At 41.0% G+C, this 25,161-nt stretch overlaps 1 protein-coding gene across 2 annotated transcripts in view; it reads right to left on the minus strand.

Moving 5' to 3' along the window:
• The window catches only part of AFTPH (aftiphilin), a 62,189-nt gene that overhangs the window by 22,724 nt on the left and 14,304 nt on the right, over positions 1–25,161 (minus strand). For both annotated transcript variants that reach the window (XM_065400379.1, XM_065400377.1), the window contains exons 3-7: positions 20,602–22,499; positions 5,699–5,850; positions 5,004–5,130; positions 4,583–4,639; positions 2,034–2,156 (exon numbers count right to left, since the gene is read on the minus strand). In XM_065400379.1, coding sequence (XP_065256451.1) covers positions 2,034–2,156; positions 4,583–4,639; positions 5,004–5,130; positions 5,699–5,850; positions 20,602–22,467 — 2,325 coding nt within the window. In that variant the 5' untranslated portion in view covers positions 22,468–22,499. The remainder of the gene's footprint in view (positions 1–2,033; positions 2,157–4,582; positions 4,640–5,003; positions 5,131–5,698; positions 5,851–20,601; positions 22,500–25,161) is intronic.

Raw genomic sequence — 25,161 nt, forward strand, 5'->3', positions numbered from 1 at the left:
ACTGGCAACTTTTAAATGTTGCCACAAATACAGCACTGTAAACAAGACTTTTGGAAAACTGGAAGAAAAGACTTGCTATACAACTGTATACAATTCATACATTAGATCATAAATAAATGTATTCACTGGAAAAAATTTACTATACAAGAGTTCTTGTTTTGTTTTGTCAAATCCTTCCTTCCTTTCTAGAAAACTACTTCAGAGCTACTTTATTGCACTTTATGGAATTTAATTTATTAAGTGCCCTGCCATCGCTTACTCAAAGAAATTTCTTACCTGTAATTCTTGTTCTTAGATCCCATTCTTGGATCATTCACATGTATGTTGCTGAAGGGGGTTCCATAGCTGTCTTTGGCCAGTGGCCAATAGCAGGGCAGCGTGCATCTGTCATCACTAGCAGTTCTAGTGGCCCTTCATGTAATTAACAGGACCTTTTAAGAGCTCATCTCATTGAGTTTAATCGAAGCAGAATGCCAGCTAATAGCTAAAGGCATAAAATATATTCTGTCATTACATTTTACCTCCAACACAGTGGGGAAGAGGTGTACGCGTGGAACTGCTATGATAAATACCTTCAGAAAAGAATACCTGGTAATTTTCTCTCTAAAGGTCTGGGTCACAGCAGGTCTCTACTCTTGAAAAATCAAACTTCTCCAGGTATCTCAATAAGCAACTAAGAAAGCACAAAGTTATCCTGAACGCTGAGATGAGGATAACAACTTCAGACTCCACCAAAGAAGTCAACAGATGTCCATAATACAAAGTAGAAGATACTCGAAAAGGAGAGGAATGTAGATAGATCTCTAGACAACTTTTTTTTAAAAGGGGAGTCAAGGGAAGGAGAAGAGAGTGGGGAACTGAGGTGCTGAGTCTCGCCATAGGACTTGGAAACAAAACTAGATGGGGGATGAATTGATCACTGAAACAAGAGTCAAATCTGGCCACTTTGAGACTATTGACACTGATGGTGCTGAATACAAAGACAGAGATAACTAGATATAAGCATAAACACAGATGCACTTGGGGCACCCAGGGTACTGACTGTTCTGAATGGAGTCAACAGTGAAAAACACTTTCACCACCAGCAGGACATGACAGCTCTGTTATTCCTAAATCAACATGGTACAACAAACTGCTAATGGAGATCAATAAGTCCTGAAGTGCTTGATCCAGTGGCTTGACTAAGCACCAGAACAACTGGAACTAGAATCATAGATGTTTTTTCAATCAGAAGTCATGGGCCTGATGCATAATCAAAGGAGCCGAGTGGTTTAATTTACTTGACCAGAACTCTGAGGGATGTTTGTATTGAACCTCATTCTCTGAATCTGTGCTGAGCATAACTGAGGTGACATGCTCATAATTTAGATGCCTCAGTATGTCCCACTGACTCAGATGCCCCAGAATGTTCCACTGACAGATGCTGGAGACAGTCACACGTGCCAGTAATGGACATTTTATGACTACACTCAGGGTATTTCTCTAACTGGCCAGGCTGCTTCCTATGTATTATGTAAGATAAAATAAAGGGAAAGGGAGAAAGGAAAAACAGTGCAACAAGCATAAGTTTAAAACTATACTTTAGAAAGTTTAAGAAATTTTTGTCAGACAGGTAAAAGTGGCGCCATACAGAAAATATGAAAACAAAAAGAAAAGGGCACTAAGGATAGGGAAGGTACAAGTAACCCAGAGAGAACTTTGAATGAAAAACATTAGCCAGAAGAGGGCCAGCTGCTACGGCACACTTCACAATTACAGCAGGAGCTCATTCACTGTCAGTTGTTAGAAAGCAGCTAACCATTAGAGGCATTAAAGGTCATCAGGGCTCTTAGCAGATGCAGGTCTCCCTGTTAGTGGCTGGCAGCCAGAGACAGCTTTGGGACTCCTTCCAGACACACAAGGGGTGGATCCAAGGGTGGGATTTACTGTGATGCAGAGAAAACTCCTTTATATGTTCAGATTCCTTTGGCCCTGGAACCCTGAACTGTAATATTATAAAGCTAGATCAGGCACCCTGCTTTCCAGTTTTTTACCTGGAACTGATCAGATGTACACGTGCTCATCTCTGGTGATACAGGGGTAGTCTGTCCTATGGAAGCTATTTTTTCTGCAGCAGATATTGGTTTCAGAGGTTCCTTGGTAGGCTCTAACATACCCTAAAAAAATAAGAGTCATGTGTACATATACGCCAAGAACTACACAGACATTGAAAGACAGAAAATATGGTACTAAATAGTAATATTCTGAAGTAGGTGGTTCCCAAATGTTATTTCTGGGACTATTTTCATATTCAATGTTTTAAGACCTCATCCAGCTCTATTTAGTGGATCATAGGGACCATTTTACAGTAAACGATGGAGACTCAAACCCTTTAACTGAGTCTTATTACGATCAGTAACATTACACAAGTTAGAAGATATTGTTCCATAATCAAATGACATTTTCCCTTCCTGCTGTAAGTGGACTATCACAAGGATCAAGTGGCACAGGAGAAAGTAATATATTAGTATTTACTCCATTTTACCACCCAAAACAAATTGGTTATTTATAAGAATTGAGTCATTTTGTAGCATGATTTTGTCTCCAATACCTTATTTTCTGTGTGATTTGCTATTACTACTGCCAAGGATTAAAATCTCAGAGAGGTCAATGAGACAGGGCTTTTCATTCTAAGGCCTAGGATAATGATCTGAGTGGGCTTTGAACTCTCAAGCTCTTTTCACATAAGCGAGAAAAATTGGTGTAGTCACAGGCATAATTTGCATTCAGTCATACAAAAGACTTCTGTTCACACAGAAGCATGTCCAAACCATGGGTTTGTTCCACATATCGTTGAAATTGTGTAAGTTAGCCAGCAAAATTAGCTTGTCCAATGGTCAAGTGGTTCCACCACATGAGGAAATTAATTTTCAGCACCCAAACTCACTGGATCAGCAAAGAAACCAAATTTAGTTTCAGAATGGAGGGAACATCTGAAGCTGTGTGGTAAGAGGCTGTAGTAAGTCATTTTGCATTAAAAGGACATCTGCATACTGCTTATTTATATTTAACAATTAACTCATATGTGCACACGTGTGCATGTATATTATATAAAAATAATTTAGGAGAGTGGCTTCTATGATGATATTTTCAAGAAGAATTTCGTAAAGATTTCTATGAGGCGTGAGCTGCTGTGATGGGTGACTAATACCATGCATATTATTGGCCAAGTACATACCTTACTGGTACAATAGATGGTCCTGCTCCTAAATATACACAAGATAAGCCACTGCTTACTAATAAGAGATTTAAAACTCCCTCTGTAATATACAATAGGCATATCCTGATACAAAGCAGTGCACAAATAGGGCTTAATAAGTCCAAGTCTGAAGGAACTGTTGTGAATCTTTATATTAAAATGTTTCCTGGTAAATAACAGTGCATAACGTGTACCAGACAGTTGTAATTTCTTCTATAGCCTATTAACATTTAAAAAAGAATTCCCATAAACAGAAAAAGCTTTTAAAACTCTGATCAGAAAAATTATGATTCTTGGTCTGTCAATGTTTGTCTTATTACAGATATTGCCAGGTGTCTGAGATGCCAGACAGGACAACATGGAGAAATTACTGCAATTCTTAAATGAAAATGGATGACATCATCACACAGCATTACTTTAGATTTCAAAGCCACTGAAGGGAAAAACCTCCTTTACATTTTAAAGCAACTTTCAGAGCAAAGGCAGTCTATGATATCTGTGGAGCACATCCTATAAGGACGGATGGCCTGATGCCCACTTTATACAATGTGTTCCTTGAATGAGGCAGGAATTCATAGGAGCCCTTGACTCAATCACTGCAGATCTTGTACATACAGGACTTTCATTGACTGGCAGACATGGAATAGGGCATAGCAATACAAGATGATACACATGTATCTAAGAATGTTGAAAAAATATTGTATTTGAGAAACAGCATGTGATCATGTACTCAGACTTATGTACTAGGGATCAGAGTAACGGTTGCATGAGCCAGAAGAGTAATGTTTGATGGGGATAGGGGAAGAAACTTTGCTTAGTAAAATTGTCTACAATGGGTTTTCTTGAACTTACCTCAGCAGCATCTAGTACTAGTTAGTCAGAAACAGTATACTGGACTATATGGACCTATAATCTGATCCACTTTGGCAATTCCTATGTTCACATTGCCATTTCCTGATTGAGGATTTAACCCTGCCACTTTAAACTTCTTAACTGAGGTTTTTTCTTGAATATTTTAAAAGCTGTATTCTAATCTCATGGATTTTCACTAAATATTAAAATGGGATTAAGCTAAGAGTCATTATTCAGCCTATACACACCTTAACACATTGCATTATAATATTTTCTTCTCACCAAAATGAGATTGGATCATTCAGCATAATTTACTAAACAAATAAAGCAAGTTATTTACATGTTTTACAACTCTATTGATTCCCAACAAGTATTTGAGCATACTACAAAAATCTCTTTCAGCCTGTGTGGTGCTTAATGGCACTTTATATATTTGATTATACTTTTATGGAATATACACAGTTTTTGTGGGAAGCATACTACGGTACTTACCAGTCCTGCTGCATACATGGGTACAATAACAGGCTGCTTCTTGTTGCCTGTAAAGAGCTGATAAAAAAAGATGGATGACTTAAGAAGTTCTCCCATTCTGTCTTAATTATAAATAAAATTAATATCTTTTAAAACATGGGTCAATGGATTAGGGTTATATTTATGAGATTCATATCGGAGCAAAGACTATATGAATTTATAACTAAACAAGGTTTTCATTTTCTTTTAATGAACTTTATACTGGAAATATAAATTCTCCTGAATTGTGAAGCTGTAGTACTAAAGTATACGGACACAAAAACTCATTTTAATGTATGTCAATGAAGAAGTGTGATCATTCCGAAAGAAACATAGGCATGCAGAACTCAATTTCCTACAGCTCACCTAAAGAAACAGTTAAAAGTTTTACCGATAAACTCACAATATTTCTTGTGTCGATTCCCAAGGAGCATAAAAGCTTTTTGTTGCTGTGGGAGCCACCCCACTGATATCTCAATCCATACGAATCATGGATATCCTGCAGCTCTGTCCATACTTCCATAAGTTCCCTACACAGCCCAGGATAAATCAAATCATCAACAGGAAGAAGCATAGGACTCAGCAGCTTTAGACACATTCTAATTATTAATGTGACGGATGTTATAAATTCCAATTAAACTTGTGCCCAAACACTAGTACTCTGGGGAGCTAAAATTGCTATAGTATTCTCAGAACAATTATTATTCAGACTTATAATTGGAAAATGATGCCCACAGCAGACAGAACAGGGCCTACTTAGACTTCATCAACGCATGAATTAATACAGCAATTTGTAGCAAGTGTAAGTAATAAGCTACATCCTAATTAACTATCTCATTTAGACATCACTTAAAAGTAGAGGAAAAACCACCAATTAGATGAAATACTATCAGTACATATGGTCACTGAAACAGACCTACTGAACTACAATGATTAACTTTTACCCTATAATTTCTAAAAACACTTACAGAAACATTAGAATTTGACATACATCACTACATGGTTTTTAAAGTTATAATCTGTGTAAAGACCTAGGTTTACTAAAAGCAGCTTTATTCACTTGATTTTCTTTACGTTTGCCATATTAGTGTTTCTTACCCACTGTTAGCCAAAGTCTCCCCTGTTCTCATCTGTTTGTTGCTGGCTTCCAGAAAAAGGCTCAAGGAAATTATCTCTTCTTCTATTTCAAGAACAGGTATGGAAGGAAAGCAAACTTCAAATATTCGCTCCAGACGGCTTAGCAACGTTGTCTAACAAACAAACACCAAAGAAACGTATTTCAAGTTTTCTTTAACTGCTTGTTCCAAAAATAAAGAAAAAAATCTGATGAGTGAGACAAATGAGAAACTATACATAGTTCACATTCAAAGAAAATTATAATACACTTTTACATAATAACTTTTGTCAGAGGATCACAAAGCTCTTTGTAACTCTAAGAATCACAACAACTGAGGGGTAGTTAAGTGATATACCCAACCACTGACAGTACTGCTATACAAGTTTGACACAAGAAGTTATTACAATATCTAGCTGAAACTGCAAGGTGAATATTGGTAGGAAAAATATGCAGCAAGTATTCAAAGTGATATTTAGTTAGGGTGTGCGTTAATGTCCCTCATTCTTATGGTAAGTACAGTAAGAGCTTTACTGAACACAAGTGGTCAAGACCTTGGTTTTGAATGTCCTCTGAAATACAGAACTGGCAACAGCAAAGTTCCCCCTGATGACAGGGGACTGGCTCAATACCAATTCACAGGGAATAGATCTATTTCCTACATCATCTAGGTATTTATCAGGTCTCCATCAAAGTACGGTCCTGGCCCAACCATGCTTAGTTTATAATCTAGCAGGCTAATAGTATAAATATGGGCACCTGCTATGCAACACTTATTCTTTCCATAATACTCCCAAATACTGTGTGCTTTGTAAAGAGTATTCATTATTAGAGATTTAAGTAGCATCCAAATGTGCACTAGGCTTGTTACAAATGAGACCGATCCCTATTTAGCTGAAGAGCTTCAATCTAAATAGATAAATAAGGAGGGGAGAAGGGGATGCAACATGAGTTTTTACACATATAATCATTTCAAAATATGAACTTTGCTATATTATTCCCCCCATTCCCCAAGATTAGTGTATTTTTATATAATTGTTAGCCTAATTTTCTATTTTTAGCTCTTCTATAAAAAGTTAACCCATATCACTGTTCTATGTCTTGGCCTTCCTCCCAGTAACTCCCTTCTCTTCCCATTAACAGTTGACCAAAAGGTTTTCTGGTGATTTCTGTGGGCTCATGAGGCAGTGGAGTGCTTCCTCTACCATATCTTTTGCCTTCCTACAGAAGCTGGGACATTTTAGGCCATCCTTTAAAAGGTGCTGGAGTGAGTGAGCCTGACAGCTTTACCTTCAGTGAAACGCCTATTTAGGGGCAAAACACAACAAACCCTCACATTTCTCTGAATATTGACCTACCACCATTATAAGGAACACCTAAGATTATGGCAACTGAAAAATCAGAGAATATGCTTTCCAGTTTACTCTACACATTTGATGTACGGTCACTTTCAGTGTCAACTTTTTGTGTAGAAAAAATTGTTAAACCACGACAAATTTTTGTATTTTTAAAGGACAGGTTTGGGGCTTTTTAAAGAAAAATAACGATCCCCTCAGGTTTTGAAATCCTTACTATCATTTCATTTACAGTTCCAACATGGCCCTTGCCATGTTGCAGCTGCTCTGCCGTTCCCTGTCTGTTCAACTGCTGCATTGCACAGCAGGGAAGAGACTAGCATTTGGCTGTTCCATTTCTGATTGTCTATTTGGCTGTGGGAGCCGCAGGGCAGAAGAGGAGCTTGAGTCACGGTCCAAGCTTCAGGGAGTGCCTAGTAAGGATGGCTCCCCTCCACCACATAGTTACCCAGGGCAGTGGAAGATGAGAACCAATTATTACTCCCTGATATTCTCCCCCAGGCCAGGTTAGAGCAGTTTGGAGGCAGCTCTAATTTGCACCATCAGGCTAAAGTCCACAAGGGACTATATGCCAACTGAGGATAGCCAGAGCACAATGTGCTCCAGCCACTCTCCTGATTCTGACACACTCCTCTGCTCCAAGGGCTGAGGCAGGGAGGTGCAAAAGCTGGGTTTTCTTTAAACTGGGGATTCTCCCATATTCAGTGAATCCGCAGCAGGGGACTTGCAAGTGACTTCCACTCCCTTTGAAGCACCTCAGTGGCACAAAGGTTTGAACAAGGCAGACAACGTGTCCGTACATATATTTTTTACCCTTAACCTTTTTTGATATATGTCTGGGAGTCAGGATGGACAGGCTTAAAAATAATGTAATGCACTACTAATTATTTCCTTTTAGAATTTTTCTGTTAGTGCTTTTACAAGAAACAATCTATTTCAAATTTAAGTATTATACTCTGTGTGAAACTACATCAGTTCCGATGATCTTTTACAAACTACTGACGTTTACTTAACATTCCTAAGATATATGCTACAGTCCATCAGAAATGCACAGCAATGCTCACTATGAAGGCAGCAGAGGTGCCCAGCCGTATTGGTAAAGTAGCACACCATCAAGTTTCCCTGGAAAGGGTCAAGATTCGGGAATATACTCAATCCCATGGTGTAATGACTAAAAATAGGTTTGCTTAAGTAACAAACCATCTACAAGAGGAAAGTGCCTGCCACTGTGAATACCTACCGCCACTCAGAAAACCAGGTCAACGTCTAAGCTGGTGGTTTGATTTTAGGGCAGTGCAAATGACAGCAGGAGAAGGAATAAAATAGAAAGAGCCCTTAATAGCAGAACTTCATCTCAGGCTATTGCCAGCACCCACATACAAATTCAGATACAAGTTTGAGAGAGGAAGACAGTTACTGCAGCTTTGGCACGATATTATTTCATCAAAACATCCTTGGCACACGCTTTTATCTATTCAAGTCTTACAAAAACATTTAGAAGGATCTCCAATTATTTATAGTGATGTACTGTGGAAAGTAGGAAGGTTTCTATCGAAAATCGGGAGATCTGAACTGGGGAGAATTCCAGCTTCCTGGACTCATGCAACCCAAGTATATCAAGGGAACAATGGCAATAGCTCTAAAGGGAGTAACTACATTTAATTGGAAATATGACACTGTTGGCATCTCCTGGGTGGAAAGGGAGTTACCAAAAAATAAACACTTTACAAAATTCTGCTGCTAATTTTAGAACTACATCCTTTTTGTTTCATAAATCCCATCCAACTGCTTTACTGGAGAAAAAATAGTGGAAAATATATATACACATTGTGTACAAGTACCAGGTCTTCCTGGATGATCTAGTGATACAATAACTTACTGTAAAGATAAAAAAAAATCTAATTATTCAATATGGAACTTTACCTACAATGCTTTGACAGGGCAGCAAGTATGCTTCCTAAAATTTAATATGCATTGTTGTTGTAATCATGTTGGTCCCAGGATATTAGAGAGACAAGGTGGATGAGGTAATATCTTTTATTGGACCAACTTCTGTTTGTGAGAGAGACATGCTCGTCCTCACGAGCTCTGTGTAGCTTAAAAGCTTGACTCTCTCACCCACAGAAGCTATAATAAAAGATATTACCTCACCCACCTTGTCTCTCTAAAATTTAATATGACATTTGTTGAACAGAACAAATTGTTTGCACTTTTTTGTGGCACTAGATGTATTTATGGTTCCTGAAAGTTCTGCACACATGCACCATTAGAATTTGAGGAGAAAAGAGGGCTTCTTAAATCAACAAGTAGAATTAAGAGAGTTAGACCATAACTTGTCATCCTGAAAGTTAACTATGATATTCCAGGCAATCAAAGAGAGTGAAAGATTAATTTGTTTAGTTTCCAGGATTAAGAAATGTTAATAAGTGCCCCCTCAAATGGGTCAAAGCAGTTATATATATTCTAAGGGTCATGGGCATTATAACTTAGGCCTTTTGTACCTATTAACTGCATATGGGATATATGCTGGCCAATTGTTTCAAGATCCTCTTATTGAAGGCCAGGGCCGGCGCAACCCATTAGGCGACCTAGGCAGTTGCCTAGGGCACTATAATTTGGGGAGCGGCGACCGTGGCGGTATTTTGGCGGCGGGACCTTCCGCCGCCTCTGTGGGGGGCGGCATTTCAGGGCGGGACCTTCTGCCGCCTAGGGCGGCAGAAAAGCTGGCGGCGCTCCTGTTGAAGGCTATTTTGCTGCAATAATGCAGGCACTACAAGACAGAAGATTTTTTATTCTATTAAACTATAAAGTATGTATATATTAGTTTAATATACTTCTATAACATTTCTTATTTGGAAAGTCTATTAAAGTGCTACCTACTATTTGATTAGCATTAGTATCAATGTTTCTTGAGGGGGATTTTGGTTCATATTGTATAAGTGCTTCTGAAGGTGGCCACTCATTACAGTTTATTTTAAAATTAGAAGGCGAGACAACTGATAGTAGCCAAATTCCAAACACAGGACTTAATTGTATACCCTTATTCAAATGAGCAAGGAGCACAGGATTAGGCCCTTAACCATAACTTCTTTAAAAAATTAAGGGCCCGGTGTACACTTCATTTTCTCTCTTTTTACAATGCATCTTATCCATGGGCTATCAATAAAACATTTTATATAATAAATCTATACTGGCCCAATGAAAACAGAATACTAATTAATCCCAAAACCACAGTCTTGGAGTTTCAGTGATAATAAATTAAAAACCTTCCCACTCAACACCTCCATTTCCCTTTAAAGCTTGGGTAATGGACAGACCTTACAACTTGCCCTGAAGGGAAACAAATTTGGTCTCCATTGGCAGATGTTACTTTGAAAGTAAAGAGCATGGGAGGGGGGGCCTCCACTGAGCTTGCCACAAGCTCAATGACGTACAAATATAGGAAGTGTAAGGCTGCCTCCCAGTTGCCATGGTATAACAGAAGGAAAGGCAGGGAAGAGTGTCCCTCCTATGTAAAAGATCCAAACAATAGAGGGATTTTTAAGATAAATAACTGAAATTCAAGGTTTTAGCTTTAACTGCACAAAAATCTTTTGAAAGACTTACCGTATATACTCGATCATAAGCCGGTTCGTTTATAAGCTGACCGCCCCAAGATGGATAAGTAAAAATGGAAAAAATTTATAACCCGTTCATAAGCCAACCCTATAATTCAGGGGTCAGCAAACTTTGGCTCCCGGGCCATCACATCAGGATAAGCCACTGGTGGTCCGAGATGGTTTGTTTACCTCGAGCGTCCGCAGGCACGGAGGTAAACCTAAGTAAACAAAGTGTCCCGGCACGCCAGCTGCTTACCCTGACAGGCCGGGACAGCAACTGGTGGGGAAATTTTTTTTGGGGGGGGGGGAGGGTGGAGAGAAGCTGGGAGTCAGGGGAGTAACCCCTGTGATCACCCCCCAAATGACTCCACTCCTAGCCTGGGACCCCCACACTCTCCCCATCCCATCCCTTCCCACCTTATCTGGGGAGGGCCAGGGGAGGATGTCTCTGACCTGGCTGGAGCTGCTCTGGCAGGCTGGTCAGTGTGGCTGCAGCCTGCTCCGGCGGGCCAGACTGGGCGGCGCAGCCGCAGCATGTTCCAGCGGGCTGGGCTGGGCAGCGTGGCCGCAGCACAGCCTGCTCTGGGGGGGCGGGGCCGAGCAGCACGGCTGCAGCTGCTTTGGAGGCTGGGGGGAGAGCAGCGTGGCCAGAAGTGGAGAGACTCTGGTCCCGTCTCTTCCCTTCTGTCTCTGCTGGCTGTCCTTGCTCCCTCTGTTGTGGGGAGGGGCTGTGTCCCACCTCTCCCTCTCTATACCCGTTCATAAGCCGACCCCCGTCTCTGGTGCTTCCCTTTTTTACTAAAAAATTCGGCTTATGAACGAGTATATACGGTACACATTCAGGTCTGACTACAGAGATTAAAACAACAAAATGATGCATAGGCAAAGGCATATGAAGAGAATAAAGCAGCAAAATGTATAGTCTAGAAGAGAAAAGTTTGTGGGAACATGATCTGCAGGGCCGGCTCTAGGCACCAGCAAAACAAGCTGGTGCTTGGGGCAGCACATTTTTAGGGGCGGCATGGCCGGCGCCAGAATGCCGCCCCTAAAAATGTGCCCCGGCCGCCCTAGCTCACCTCCGCTGCTGCTGCCGCTCGCGCGCCACGGTGCGCGAAACAGCTGATTCATGCGCCGCTACTCGCCCTCCCTCCCAGGCTCTCAAGCCTGGGAGGGAGGGGGAGCAGCAGCGCACGAATCAGCTGTTTCGCGCGCCGCGGCCGCTCGGAGTCTCCCCCTCCCTGCCAGGCTCTCAAACCTGGGAGGGAGGGGGAGATCCCGAGCGGCCGCGGCGCGCGAAACAGCTGCTCCCCCTCCCTCCCAGGCTCTCAAGCCTGGGAGGGAGGGGGAGACTCCGAGTGGCCGCGGCGCGGGCGCCGCTTCTCCCCCTCCCTCCTAGGCTTGAGAGCCTGGGGGGAGGAGGCAGGGCTGGGGATTTGGGGAAGGGGCGGAGTTGAGGCGGGGCCGGGGGTGGGGTAATTAAAAAACGGGGGGGGGGGGGGGAAATTGTTTTTGCTTTGGGCGGCAAAAATCCTAGAGCCGGCCCTGATGATCTGATAATAACTTCAAGTTCACAAGTTAAATGAAGGAAGAGAATTATTTGGTTTCAGAAGATGGAAGACCAAGGAGCAATGGCCTGAAGGCAAGGAAGAGAAAATTTGGATTAAAGTAAAGAATGTTAAAGTATATCGCCGATGATCGTCATCTCTCCAGAGCAGTGGACCTAATTCACAAATATTTCTGTCCAAAAAGCAGAGGTTTTTTTGTTAAATAAAATTGGAAGCTCCTGGTGCTGGGATTTATGCTAAACTGACCATGCTGTCACCAGTATATTTGCCTCCAAAGAGGGGAGTAGCTTTCTGAGACAGCCTTTTGCAAGGACTGGCCTATACAGTTTTTGCACTGGCTTAACTAAATAGATTTAGAAATGGATTTTAAAATTGTTGCAACTCTCCTAATGTGGACACTCTTGCATCAATTTAACAGGGTCATAAAGTCGGTTTAATGCAATTGTTCAAACACAGAGCTACACAAGTTTAACTAATTTTTTTTTAAAACACCACCTTAGTTAAACTGGTGCAACTTGTTATTTCAACAAGGATTCTTTGCCCCAAGAAACAAACTTCCCTTTAAACACCTAACAATTTACCCCTTTCTCTTCAGTGTGGACTCCATTGGTTATGACAGAGCAACATATCCATACCAGGAGAAGCCAAACTTACAGGCAAGAAAACTAGTTTTCCCTTTCTGGTCCCATATTTAAACATTTTAAAAGAAAAAACCTAAACGTAAGATGTCTTTGTGAATTCTTTAAAAGATTCAGCAAAGACAGTTATTTGGTTTTAAATATTCCAAGAGAGCATTCGCTGTTCAAAACACTGCAAACACTAAGCTGGTACATGCAAATCAGAAAGTGAAAACATTAGTCTGTTTTCACTGTGAAAGCACAAAGGTTGAAAGAGTAAACGGCTAGTATAAATCACAACAAATATAAGTTATACAATTTTTTCAATTATATAAGGTGTTATATAGAAAGAAGCATGGAATTTTTTTTCTAAAGTGGTATTTTTAAGGTGACACTAAAAAGTTTTTACAATGAATTGCTGAGCAAACTGAAAATTAAGTAAAAAGTTACCCACAAATGGGAACAGGATGGATGGATAGATAACCTTTTTTCCTGCTTTAAAAAAAAAAAAACCCCAAATATCACGAATGTCAAGCCTTGTCTTCCTGGTTTGCATGTTTATTGTAAGCTCTTATTCCTTAATAGAAGAGGGTACCGAATCTTTAACAAACAAAACTTCTCTTCCATCTGTTTAAGTTACATAAGTTTTAACTTATTTGAACAAAAAAAATACTTAAAAATTTTTAAAAAAATACACTGAGTAAAATTTACTTTCCCTCCCAATAAGTTATGTTACCATTTCAACTATCAGACAGAAAAAAAACAGGATAAATAAGACAGATATTGTTACTTAGTTGTAAGGTTTACCAACTTTTTTAATACTCTTTTCCAGGTCTTCTATACAAGATACCATAAAGGTCACAAACTCTACTTTGTCTTCCTTTCCAGGTCCCTCCTAGTCAAACTGTGTGTCTTATAAAGTAAATGACCTACTTGACTTTCATTTTGAAAAGATAGTTTCCTTCATTCAGAGAAGCCCTTTAATGGCTCATTTGTTGATATACTACTAGCAGACTTTAGAACTTTGTTGTCAGCAAGGGTTTCTCACTGAAGCAATAAGCAGTCGTAACATGCACAACTTGTTATGTATGGTTACAACTTACATTGTAAGTAGGGTGACCAGATGTCCCAATTTTATAGGGACAGCCCCAATATTTGGGGCTTTTTTTTTTTTTTTTTTTTAAATATGGGCTCCTATTACCCACCATGCCCTGTCCCGATTTTTCACACTTGCTGTCTGGTCACCCTAATTGTAAATTTCACAAGTTATCTGAACTTAAATCTGTTAATTTAATTCATCCCCGTGTATGTTGTGATACAGCCTTCAATTACATGATTACATACTATTTTTCCATAGAACCCCCACTTCATTCAGAGCAAGAACTGATGGTGCTCACTGAACGGACAGCTATTCAATATTTCTTTTTATCCTCAGAGATTCATTGATTCTAAGGCCAGAAAGGACCACTGTAATCATCTAGTCTGACCTCCTGTGTAACACAGGCCATAGAATGCCTCCAAAATAATTTGTTTGATATAGAGCATATCTTAGAAAAAAACATCATTTTGATTTTAAAATGGCCAGTGATGGAGAATCCACCTCACTGTTAAAGATGTACACCTTCTTTCCAGTCCCTTTTCTTTCGCTGTATCCCCAATGTTTTATTTACTGCACACCATTCAAATTCAGCACTCAGTTCAGATTTACTCATTTCCCGCGGACTGTTTTTAGGAAACAAAGCACCTGAGAGCTTCACAAATATTAATGAATTTATCTTTATAAACCTCCTGTGAAATTAGGTGGTATTATCCTCATTTTACAGATGGAGAACTGAGCCACAATGTCATAACCAAAATTGTTACAAGTGTCCACTAATTTTGGGTGCCCAACGTAATATGCCTATGGCCTGATTTTTACTGAGTACGTAGGAAATTTTATAGCACTTTATGTTACACAGCACCACTCGAATCAACTTTAGCTGCAATTATGAGTGCTCAGTGACCCAAACTGGGACAATATCAGTCATTTCTTAGGAATATTTTCTATCACATGGTTTCCCTGTTCAGTTTTATATTGTATCCTGATTGAATGCACAGAGTTAAACCAAAGAAGGCTGTAAAGGGAGGTTGTTAAGGAACCCATGAAGGGCAAAACAACAACAGATGAGGCAGTCTCTCAGGTACCTGCTTTAAGAAAACTCAAACAATGGCTGGGCCTCAGTTGGGTGGAAGAAGCTACCTTGCTGGAACCATCCAGATAAAGATATTTTTCTCTTCCCAAAGCTAGGGCTGAGATCAAAAGACTCTCAAGGGTTAAAGAAAGTGCTCTGGCAGCGAGGGAGAAAGGAAGTAGTCAGCTGGGTGGGAAGCTGACAGACAGAGACAGTCAGCATGCAGCAAGGCTGAGACAGGAGAGCCAGAGTCTGCAGCAAGCAAGCTGTAACATGCAGTACCGGGTTTACAATGGTGCCATGCCCACACTCAAAAGGGGCCCCAGCCTGGCCTGCTCCACTCGCACTGCATCCCGAGCCGCTGGCTTCTCTCCACCCCCTGGCCCCGCCCACCGACTCCACGCGATCCCTGTCCCCTCCCCCCGCCCACTGCTTGCTCCTCTCAGCTGGTGGCCAGCCAGCCAAGGGCTCCTCTCTTCCCCCATCACTGGCAGCAGAGAGGAGCCCTCAGCCGCTACTGCTCTGGGCCAGTGACCTACCGTCCGCTTCCAGTTCCCTGCGGCGCTTTGCAGAAGTGGAGGGCTGGGGAAGTCGGTGGCTGCCCCCCCACCAGGAAATGCCTCCTCCGCCGCAGACACCAGCGCCAGGTAGGCAGGGCTGGGTGGGGCCTCGGGGCCGCTCTGTGCTCCCGAGCTTCAGCTGTCTTGCCCCGTAGCACTGTACTGGAAGAGGGGCTCCCTGCTCTGTGCTGGCTCAGCAGGGCCGGTGAGTGCAGCCAGAGGGCAGGGCTTGGGGAGTGGGTCTCTGGGGAGTCTGTGTTTTGGAGTGCTGGGCTGTGAGGCGTATGTTGGAGAGCGCTGGACAGTGGGCAAGGTCTGTTTTGGGGTGCTAGGTAATGGGGGTATGTTGGTGAGCACTGGGTGGTGGGGAAGGTCTGTGTGTGTTGGGGTGCTAGGGTGTGGGGGTTGTGTGGGGGGTGCTGGGCAGTTGTGGTGGGGCTGTGGGCAGGGAGGCACTGGGTAGAGGTGGCGGTGTGCAGGGCACTGTGCATTTGTGAGGGGGGGGGGCTTATGGGGTGGAGCGCTGGGCAGTGCTGCATGGCTCTGCCCCTGAGGGGAAGGGGCATGCTGGTAGCACAGGGCCGGGCAGGCCAGTGTGCGTCTGGCGACTGCTGATTTGTAAGCAGTGCCCTTGCACTGCACTGCGTGGAGCAGGGCCGCCCCTGCCATGCCATGCCCCATGGCCCCTGGCCAGACCGTCGCTGTGGGGACCAGCCTCCCCACGCCATGCTCCATTGCCCCCATGGGGGCCCACAAATGTGTTTGGTGCTGGGCCCACAAAAGGTTAATCCGGCCCTGGTAACTTGGTGCCCGCAGAACGGGTGACAACAAGGCTAAGTCTTGTGTACCTAGGACTAGGGGGAGGGGGGGGGGGGGATACCAAGTGTAGGTAAGACAATAGGTGTTTGTCTCTCTGATTTTTAAATCTACTTCTCTACATTCTGTGTACTGTTTGGGCAAATAAATCCTACTTTGTTTTGTACAAGCGGCTTCTGTATCACTGCATAGACTCCTGAAAGGCAATTTTGGCAGGGTCCAAGCCCAGTTGGATCTGCTAGGTAACAAAGTTGGCACCCAGGGAGGGGCCCAAAGACCCAATCAGAGAATGTTAGATTGTGGCATCTCAGCCCAAAGAGATATGGAGGCATGGACCTGCCACTTGCAAGAGGTGCACTCAGGAGAACTGGAAGAGGATCTAAAAGCGCAGCCTACCTAGGGACAGTGACACTCAAAACTTCTTCAAATCAGGCACCAGGTGTCTCAGGCTGGGGATCCAGAAAATGAACACACAATTAGCAACCACCTGTGAAAAGTTTAAGTTAAATTTAAGTTTGAAGTTAAAGGGACTTGCTCAGATCACATGGGAACTCAAAGAAGGGGATAGAATCTAGTTTTCCAAAATGGCATCCAATGGTATTAACCACGAGACAGTCTCTCTCTTCCTGCAGTCCCTTGCCTTCCAACCCCTGCAATAAATGAGGCAGGGCCCTACAGACCCCTTTTTCACTACACAACCCTAATTCATTCCACAAGCACTGCCAATCCTGTACACTGCATGAGGCAGGGGTCCTGTGTGGGGGTAGGAGGTGGGAAGGGAGCATTATATGCACAAGAAGGCAGAATTAATGGTGTGCAGGCAACCTGCTTTCTGGCATTGCCTAGTTTTAAGTGCTTGACTTTGTATCCTTAAGATCTTTTCTATGTCGTTTCCTAAATTTTTAAAAAGCAAACTGTAAAACAGAAATTCCATCCTGTGAAACTATAGTGACCCTCCCATGGGATATCAGTGGGGTTGGCATCTTTAGATCCACAGCACAGACCTCTCCTACTTCAGCTAGTGGAGGAACAAGTAGCAGTAGTAAGCTGTTATTCTCTATGTAGACCAGTCATTGGCAGGAAATAAAACATTTTGCGAGTGCGTTTCACAGATAATTGTTAGACAGCAGGAAGGTGTTGACTTTGGAATCCTGGATTCTATTGAAGTTTCTGGAGAGAAGTGTACTCTAGTGGATACAGATCCTTCTGCCCCTGCCTCCCCCCCCCCCCCCCCACGCACACAACACCCAGCTTTGTCCCTTTTTATACCTCTTCCATCTCCTCTTATCCATTCTCCCAAATGTTTCAAGTTTGGCAAATTACAAGCAACTGACTATGTGGCCTTGTAACAAAGTGTTAGCCAACTTCAATTATAGGTGTTGCTGCCAGCTCTGCCTATAATAAATTGCATTCCATCCACCCTCATCCTTTGTTTTTCTGCTTTCTATATAGTGCGTGGTTCTGTGAGCCATTACTCATCTGAATAACTTCACTGAAGTCAGTGGAATTATCTGTGTACAAGGCTTGCAAGACCTGGCCCCTAGACTGAGGGCATTTTCAGGATAGGGAGCTTGTCTATGGAGGTGTCTATAGACACCTACCAAACTATTAGCATTATTTTTTACTGGTGCTGGGAAGTGGGAGGATTGTTCTTAAATATCTTAAATGTTTGTGGTAATGGATTTTTCTGTATATTAAAAAAAAAAAAATAGGACATAGCTTGCACTACACATCTCAACACTCAGGGAAGAACAAATGATTTATTGGTTTTGTTGCATAGCAATCAGTGAATTAGATTAACTGTTAAGCACTGTCCATGTGCTCAGTGCGTACATGACATGAAAGATGGCAGTCTCTGCCCCAAGAAGCCTATGTGCAGTATCACGTCTAACCCTATGTATTAATCAGAATAGGACCTTATACTTAAAAAAAGCAGGCCTACACTATATTGCAACAACTGTTCTTGGATCTTCACAGTTGAAATGAGACGTTACTGGATGCTTTGAAGTTTTTAATATATTAAACAGCTTATGTAATGTTTGTCCATCAGCCTTTGGTTTTGGGGGGAAGAAAATATTTTTATGTCCCATTAAAAAGGATGTGTCAAAATATTTGTTTTCAGCAATGTACTAATGAAGTTGTGCAACTTCATAGTCCTACTTGCAACAAGCGTGGAAAATCCCCTTCAGAAACTGCAACTTTAGACAATTTATTTTAAAGGGAGGCTGCCCTGATTACAAATTCCAGCAACAATTAATTAAATAATGTTCAAGTACTTGACATTGTTGATCTGTTTAATATTACAAACATTAAATTTCTGACAGAAACAAACACGTTCAGAGCAGAGATTTTCATTTTGTCCTCAAACACCCTGGTTGTGCCTTTGTGATCTTATGTTTACAAAAGCACTGCACTAGGTTACTACTAAAACTAAACTCCTCCCCCCCCCCCTCCAATTTATAATCTATATTTTACTGGCAAAACTGGGTTACTTATAATTCCTCTCCATATACAATGCTCACTCAAGCCAGCTTCTGTAGTTAAGCCAACATCAAAATTGACCCCAGAATCATTAAAGCAGTTAGCATAGATCAGTGCTACATCCCTTGATTCATGCACCTTATGGCTCTAAGACTACATTCAGAAGACACAGCAACCTTGCTGCCTGTTCCCTGTCCAGAATACATGCACCTCAGACAGAAACAGGAGTGAAGGACGATTGGTGAAGTCAACATTTGGAAAACTCCAGCTACTGGTAAATAACTCAGTTTCCCCCTTCATGAAAGAATCTTCACCATGCCACTACACAGTACTGGCAGTTTCTGCATTTAAAACAGTAATCCCGTTGAACACACAAATTTGTGAACACACAAATACAGAATGCTATCAATTAGATAAGGAAATACTTAGCAGCACAGCTAAATGCAAGGTGGAACAAATTCTTTAGCATAAGCAGTCTGCTCCACCTTGCAATTAGCTGTGATGCTCAGAGTACCTTTCCCCAGACCTGAAGAACTGTGTCTCTCAAAAACTTGTCTCTCTTACCAACAGAAGTTGGTCCAATAAAAAACAATTACCTCGCCCACCTTGTCTCTCTAATATCCTGGGACCAACACAGCTATACCTACACTGCACATGCTCAGCTAAGGGAGATTTAAACTCAGTACAGTTGTTCTGAAGTCAAAAATGTACAACTACAGTCAAATATCAACCCTGGTGCAAGAGAGCCAGATGACTGAAGAAAAAGCCCAGCTAGTAAGTTAGAAAGTAGTATTTAGTAACACAATTAGCAATAAGGCAAAAATGCAATGAATGTTACCAGCATCTTTTGAACAGTCATCTATCCCCATATTCTTGCTTAGGTATAGCAGTGATCAAAAGAAATCACTCTTGAATATTAATACCTTTGCCAAAATGTTTAGCCTCCCCCCAAAATTAGTGTCTTGCATAGGAGTTTTCGTAAAAATTGACTCTTTAATTTTCTAATAGTGTGACCTTAAGATTTAAAGCATTAGGGAAAGAATTTCATATTTTACTACTAGACCAGGAACAATTTTGTAACAGACTGACTGTGCATGAGGAGGAAGTCAGAGTGGACAGCATGAACAGGAACTAAGTGACAAGTAAAAGTCTTAGGAAAACACTTTACATTTTTATCAGATTTTTAAAAAAAGATTAAGATTGGTGATCAGTTTATCGGTCACTTATCTTAGACTACATTTCAGGGAGTAGGAGACCTATCAGCTTTCAATTACTCTCTTTAAAACAATTTTTTTTTAAAAAGTATTTATTTAAAAAGAACACCATTGTATTATTTTGCATCTGGGCATCAAATGATAATGAAAACCACTGAAGCTGTTTCTATACCCCAAAATAGTAAGTAAATCTATGAAACAGCTGAAAGATGACACAGTGGAGAGTCTGTAAGAGCATCTCATAATGGAAACTTCAAAGGAGTTCTACATCTGTCAGAGGAATATATCTGTGGAAGGAATACATTTTCCAAGAACCAAATAAAAATTCTCGTAACAAGTATTTTGTGAAATACACAAAAGCTACTGCTTTACACATATTCAAAAATGTGCACTGGGAAAGAATTGCATGCACAATGGATTAGAAGATAAAAAGTACACTTTTGAGTAATGTAAGCCTTATAAAGCAATTTTTAAAAATCCCCAAAAGGGACAAAATATAGAAAAGTTACCTGAATTGAAGGTGCTGATTCTCGCCTACTGGCAGCTCCCTGGAAAGATGCCAAAGCAACACCCTCAGTCTGATGGGTCACCGGGCTGTCAATACTAAGAGATGGATCTGTCCTATGTGACTGCCATGGCTCTTTTCTATAATGAGATTCAGCAGCTTGTTCATCTCCAAAAGCAGCCCAACAACAGCTTTCTTTCTGTTCATCTTCAAAAGCATTCCACTCGGCAGCTTGGTTACAACCAGCCGAACTAAAGTCTGCAAAGTCGTCAGAGTCCTGAAAAGCACTGCACTCATCTTGAGGTTTTGGCACTGAATCAAACTCTCCAAATTCACTATTCTCTCCATTTTCCAACTCAGCAAGAGGTGGGACTTCCAAGTCAGAAAGCGTATTGGTAGCTCTATAGTCTAATGTCTGATTTAGTTCAGACTGATCTAATTTTTGTTTGTCAACAGTTAACACAATATTTATATCCCTAAACTCACCAAATTTACCACTTGGCTCACTGAAGTGTGCAGATTGTTCAGAAGATTCTTCTAAACTTGAATCATTCACTGACTCTTGAGTATCGCTAATAAAAGCAGGAGATGCACCACTGACTGTGCCAAAATCACCAAATTCATCTTCATTTGTATCACTACAAGACAGAAATTCAGTGCTACTTTCACCATTCTTTACATCTTCAAAATCACCCAAATCAGTTTCTTCTGCAGGATCACTGGTGGGGTTTTGAATTTTAGTAAAGTTGATACTTTCTGAAAAATCATCAGCCCTAGAAAAATCAAGTTCTTTGCTGTTCCCACTGTCACAATATTTTCGCCTTCCAGTGTTTTCTGCATTTTCAGTAGTGCCTATTGAAATCCCAGTTGTTTGAGGTGTGCTACAAATGATGAAGTCATTATGGTCCAGTGCTGTAGAGTCTTGCTCACAATTACTACCGACTTCATTATCTACTAAACTGGTTTCTGAAATGCAAGCCTGCTCATCTTCAGTGCAAGTCTCTCCTTCATATTCATAGCTTCTATCTGAAGACTCTTCCTTCATAATACTTTGTTCAGCCACTCTATTTATTATATGGTTTTCCTGTACATTCAGTGCTTCTCTTTCATTAAAAACTTTGCATATTTTATGTTCTGGTTCTTCTAAATGGATTGTTTCATTGTTTGAGAATGCAGCAAAATCTGCAAAATCCTCAGCTGGGCTAGGCACAGAGTCTAAACTTAACTCGGTGCTATGAGTGCTAGTAGTTTTTAGTCCCTTTGAGTCACTGACACTGTCCAGATCTTCTATTCCCTGAGGATTTACAGAATCCAATGCTGCAAAACCATTTGTTAGAATCTCTAGACATGGGAGTTTCTCACCATTACAAGTGTCTATTTGCTGGTCCTGGCCTGTAACTTTCATATCAGTTCTAAGGCCTTCAGAGGAGAAACCCTCTGCTTTTCCAATGTTCTCTTTTTGTTCCCCTATTCTCTTTACATCTTCCAGATTAACATCAAAGGAAGTACCTGAAGTTCTAGATTTACATTTTTCTTTGCTGGTTTTAGTTGATATATCAGAGAGTTCTTTAGCGGGTTTAGGAAGTTCTGCAATGCAGTCTTTATCTTTACCATTTTTAACAGAGTTAAAGGTTGCAAGGCTATCTCCATTGTCAGAGTAATCATGAATTGGCATAAAATGGTTTGTTGGTATAAATTCCTCCTTTGAATTACTGTAGTCTGGTGCATCAAAATCAGCAAAACCTACGCCAGAAGTGCCAACACCAGAGAATCCACCAAATTCCCCAAATTCATCATCGTCATCCTCATCAGCACCATTGTCTAGTGGAGGAGGGGAAGAAGAGTACATCCGAATTATGTCTGGTTCCATTGTTTAATTCCTTTTAGAAGGTTAATTTATACCTACAAAGGGAAAAGGGACATTATTACTTTTCTGACAAAAAACTGACATTTATTATGCAGTTTTACAGTTATACTGTAAAAAAGTGAGATTGTTAGTGTGTGTGTAATATTTTATTCTGTTTCACATTTCATGTAAAGAAAAAATGATATAAGCAGTGCATGGGCAACATTAGAAAAGGGAAACAGTTGTATCCTGTCATCAGATAAAGTATTCACAAAATGTGCTACAGATTACACCACATTTATTTCGGTGCTTTAGACAGGAAGTGTCTGATGTAGCTTTAACAAACCAATTATTGAGAGGAATGGTCAAAATGTAGACCTTTGATGACTGTGAAGGACTTTATAAAGGGGGCAAAAATAGCATGAGTGAAACTTTCTAGTGCCCTTTCCCCCCCCCCCCCCCCATATATCGTCACAAAAATCACCACACAGTTAAGACTTCCTGTTAACTGCTGGAGGATTTCATCAAGATTCAACACCAAAAAGAATCCCAAAGACATGAAACACATTTGTCTTGACAAGCTAAGGAACTCTCTACAGAGGTGGTCAAAATGGCCTTCAGTGGTTCTTAATGTCTCTTGGCCTGTGACACACAAGATGTCGAAAAATACACTTGACACATTACACCCCACAATCTTTTGGGTGTGTAGAGGATTATAGGAAAATATTAAGCCATTTTATGGGTTGTACATCAAAAAAATGGGGAATTCTCCCCTCTTGCAGGGCACTCTCTTCACAAAGATAGCTCCACAGGATCCTAGCTTTGGAATGGTAGGGGAAAGGGGGAGAGGAGCTGACTGGATAGTGAGTGGGAGCCTAGAGTTCCTTCTCCTCAAACCCAGGCTTCTGTTGGATTCTACAGCTCATAGGATTTTATAGTTCTCAGCCAGCGTGCACCACTTACTAAGCAACTGCTCCAACTCATTTTCAGGTCACAATCCATCAGCTGAGAACTGCTACTATAGGTACCATCAAAGCCTAATGCAAAAGTAACCTTTTCATTAAAGTTTATCCACAAAAGCAGAAGCTAGGATTATCTTTAAAATATTCAACTGAAAGCCACTAAACCACAGAAAGGTCCAATTTTTTAGAAGTCTTATACTCCACATTTTAGTGTTTTCAGTGCCTAGGTACTATGGTGACTGGGTGCTTTATAAATACCTTAGAAATAAATAGACTTATTTAATCTTAAACTGTAAGCTACTTTAGTAACAGTTACTTTGAAAGAAAATCTCAATCTTTACCTTTAAATGGTTTAAAAAATTTCAATATTGCATAAGCTGCAAGTTCCCACTGCGTTTATTGCTATTTACACATGGTTAGGTGTATATGCCATTTAATTTGGTGGGAGACAGGGCTCTTCCTTTAGAATGCAAGTTTCAAACCAGTCTTTACACTTTACAAAATAGGAGTACTCACGAAGTGTAACATTTACTGTTCACAAATCATGACCATTGTTCAACGTAGGTATTGGAGCTGTACATACACCATAATATTTATTTCCTGTACAAAAATGGCTATATTGAAATGTGCCAGACAAGAATGGACTTTTGGGCCAATATGTGTTAAATGGATTTCCTGGGGAACGGGTAATGCCATGACTTTGGTTATGAAAAACAAACAAACAAACAAACAAAAAACAGCTTTCTAAAGCTACATCATGAGGAGAGGGCCATCAACTGGTGATTACACATTTCTGGAGACTGGAGACCAAAGGCCCAAACTATATAATCAAATGGTAGATCTGCCCAGCCTCGCGTCTGGTTCCTGATCTTAAGACTGATGTGAACTTGGTAACCACAGGAAAAACCCAATTGTGGGGTCTGAAGGACTGAGGCCTACTAGAACCCTATATTGGAGCTGGGGGTGACCTCTCATGAGCTGCGTGTAGGTTATTTTATTTTTTTAATGCTTTCTCTGTAATGTTTTACCTTAAGAATAAATGTGCATGGCAACTTGTAACTGCCAGCAATACACTGGCCATAGCCCTCAGAGAAAGCAAATGGCCTTTTAGGGAGACTGGTTTGCTGGAGACATCAAAGTATAGGTCAGGGAGCTGTGCAGCCTTAAAACCCTCAGTTAAAAGGGAGTGAGATGCAGGCCTCCACGCAGTAGAGGTGATGGCTGGGAGTCAGAAATCTTTAAGTGGGTCCCCTCAAGGGGAACACACAGGTGCCATTACCCTGAAAATGTGACATCACTGCAAACCTCAATAGTAATTTTCCATCACATTATTGCAGGGTTTAATATTTGTTACAAAAGTTACTGGAGCAGCAGCAAACTAAACCCAATGCTTCCCATGTGTACTGTATGTTCTCCTTCCCCCTCCACTCCAAGCCATCCATAGACAGATCTGTAATGCCACGCTTTCTTTAAAAAACACCCAAAATGACTACCAAAATGGCATAACTGCAACAAATAACATTTACAACATCAGTTTCAAGGGTCCAAGGATTTACTGAAGTAAAAATACTCTTAAAATATTTACGTTAAGCTTTAAAAATACCACCCCAACAGTTCTGCAAAACATTTTTTTAAAATTAGATATTGTAATGTAGATTTGCATAAACTGTGCTGACATTCTATCTTTCCGTTATCTTGAAACTGAAGTTCCCTAGCCCCAGGAGATCCAAGTAATCTTTAGGTTTTCAGTACAGAA

This window comes from Emys orbicularis, chromosome 3 (assembly GCF_028017835.1).
Source record: "Emys orbicularis isolate rEmyOrb1 chromosome 3, rEmyOrb1.hap1, whole genome shotgun sequence".
Classification (NCBI taxonomy): Eukaryota; Metazoa; Chordata; order Testudines; family Emydidae; genus Emys; species Emys orbicularis.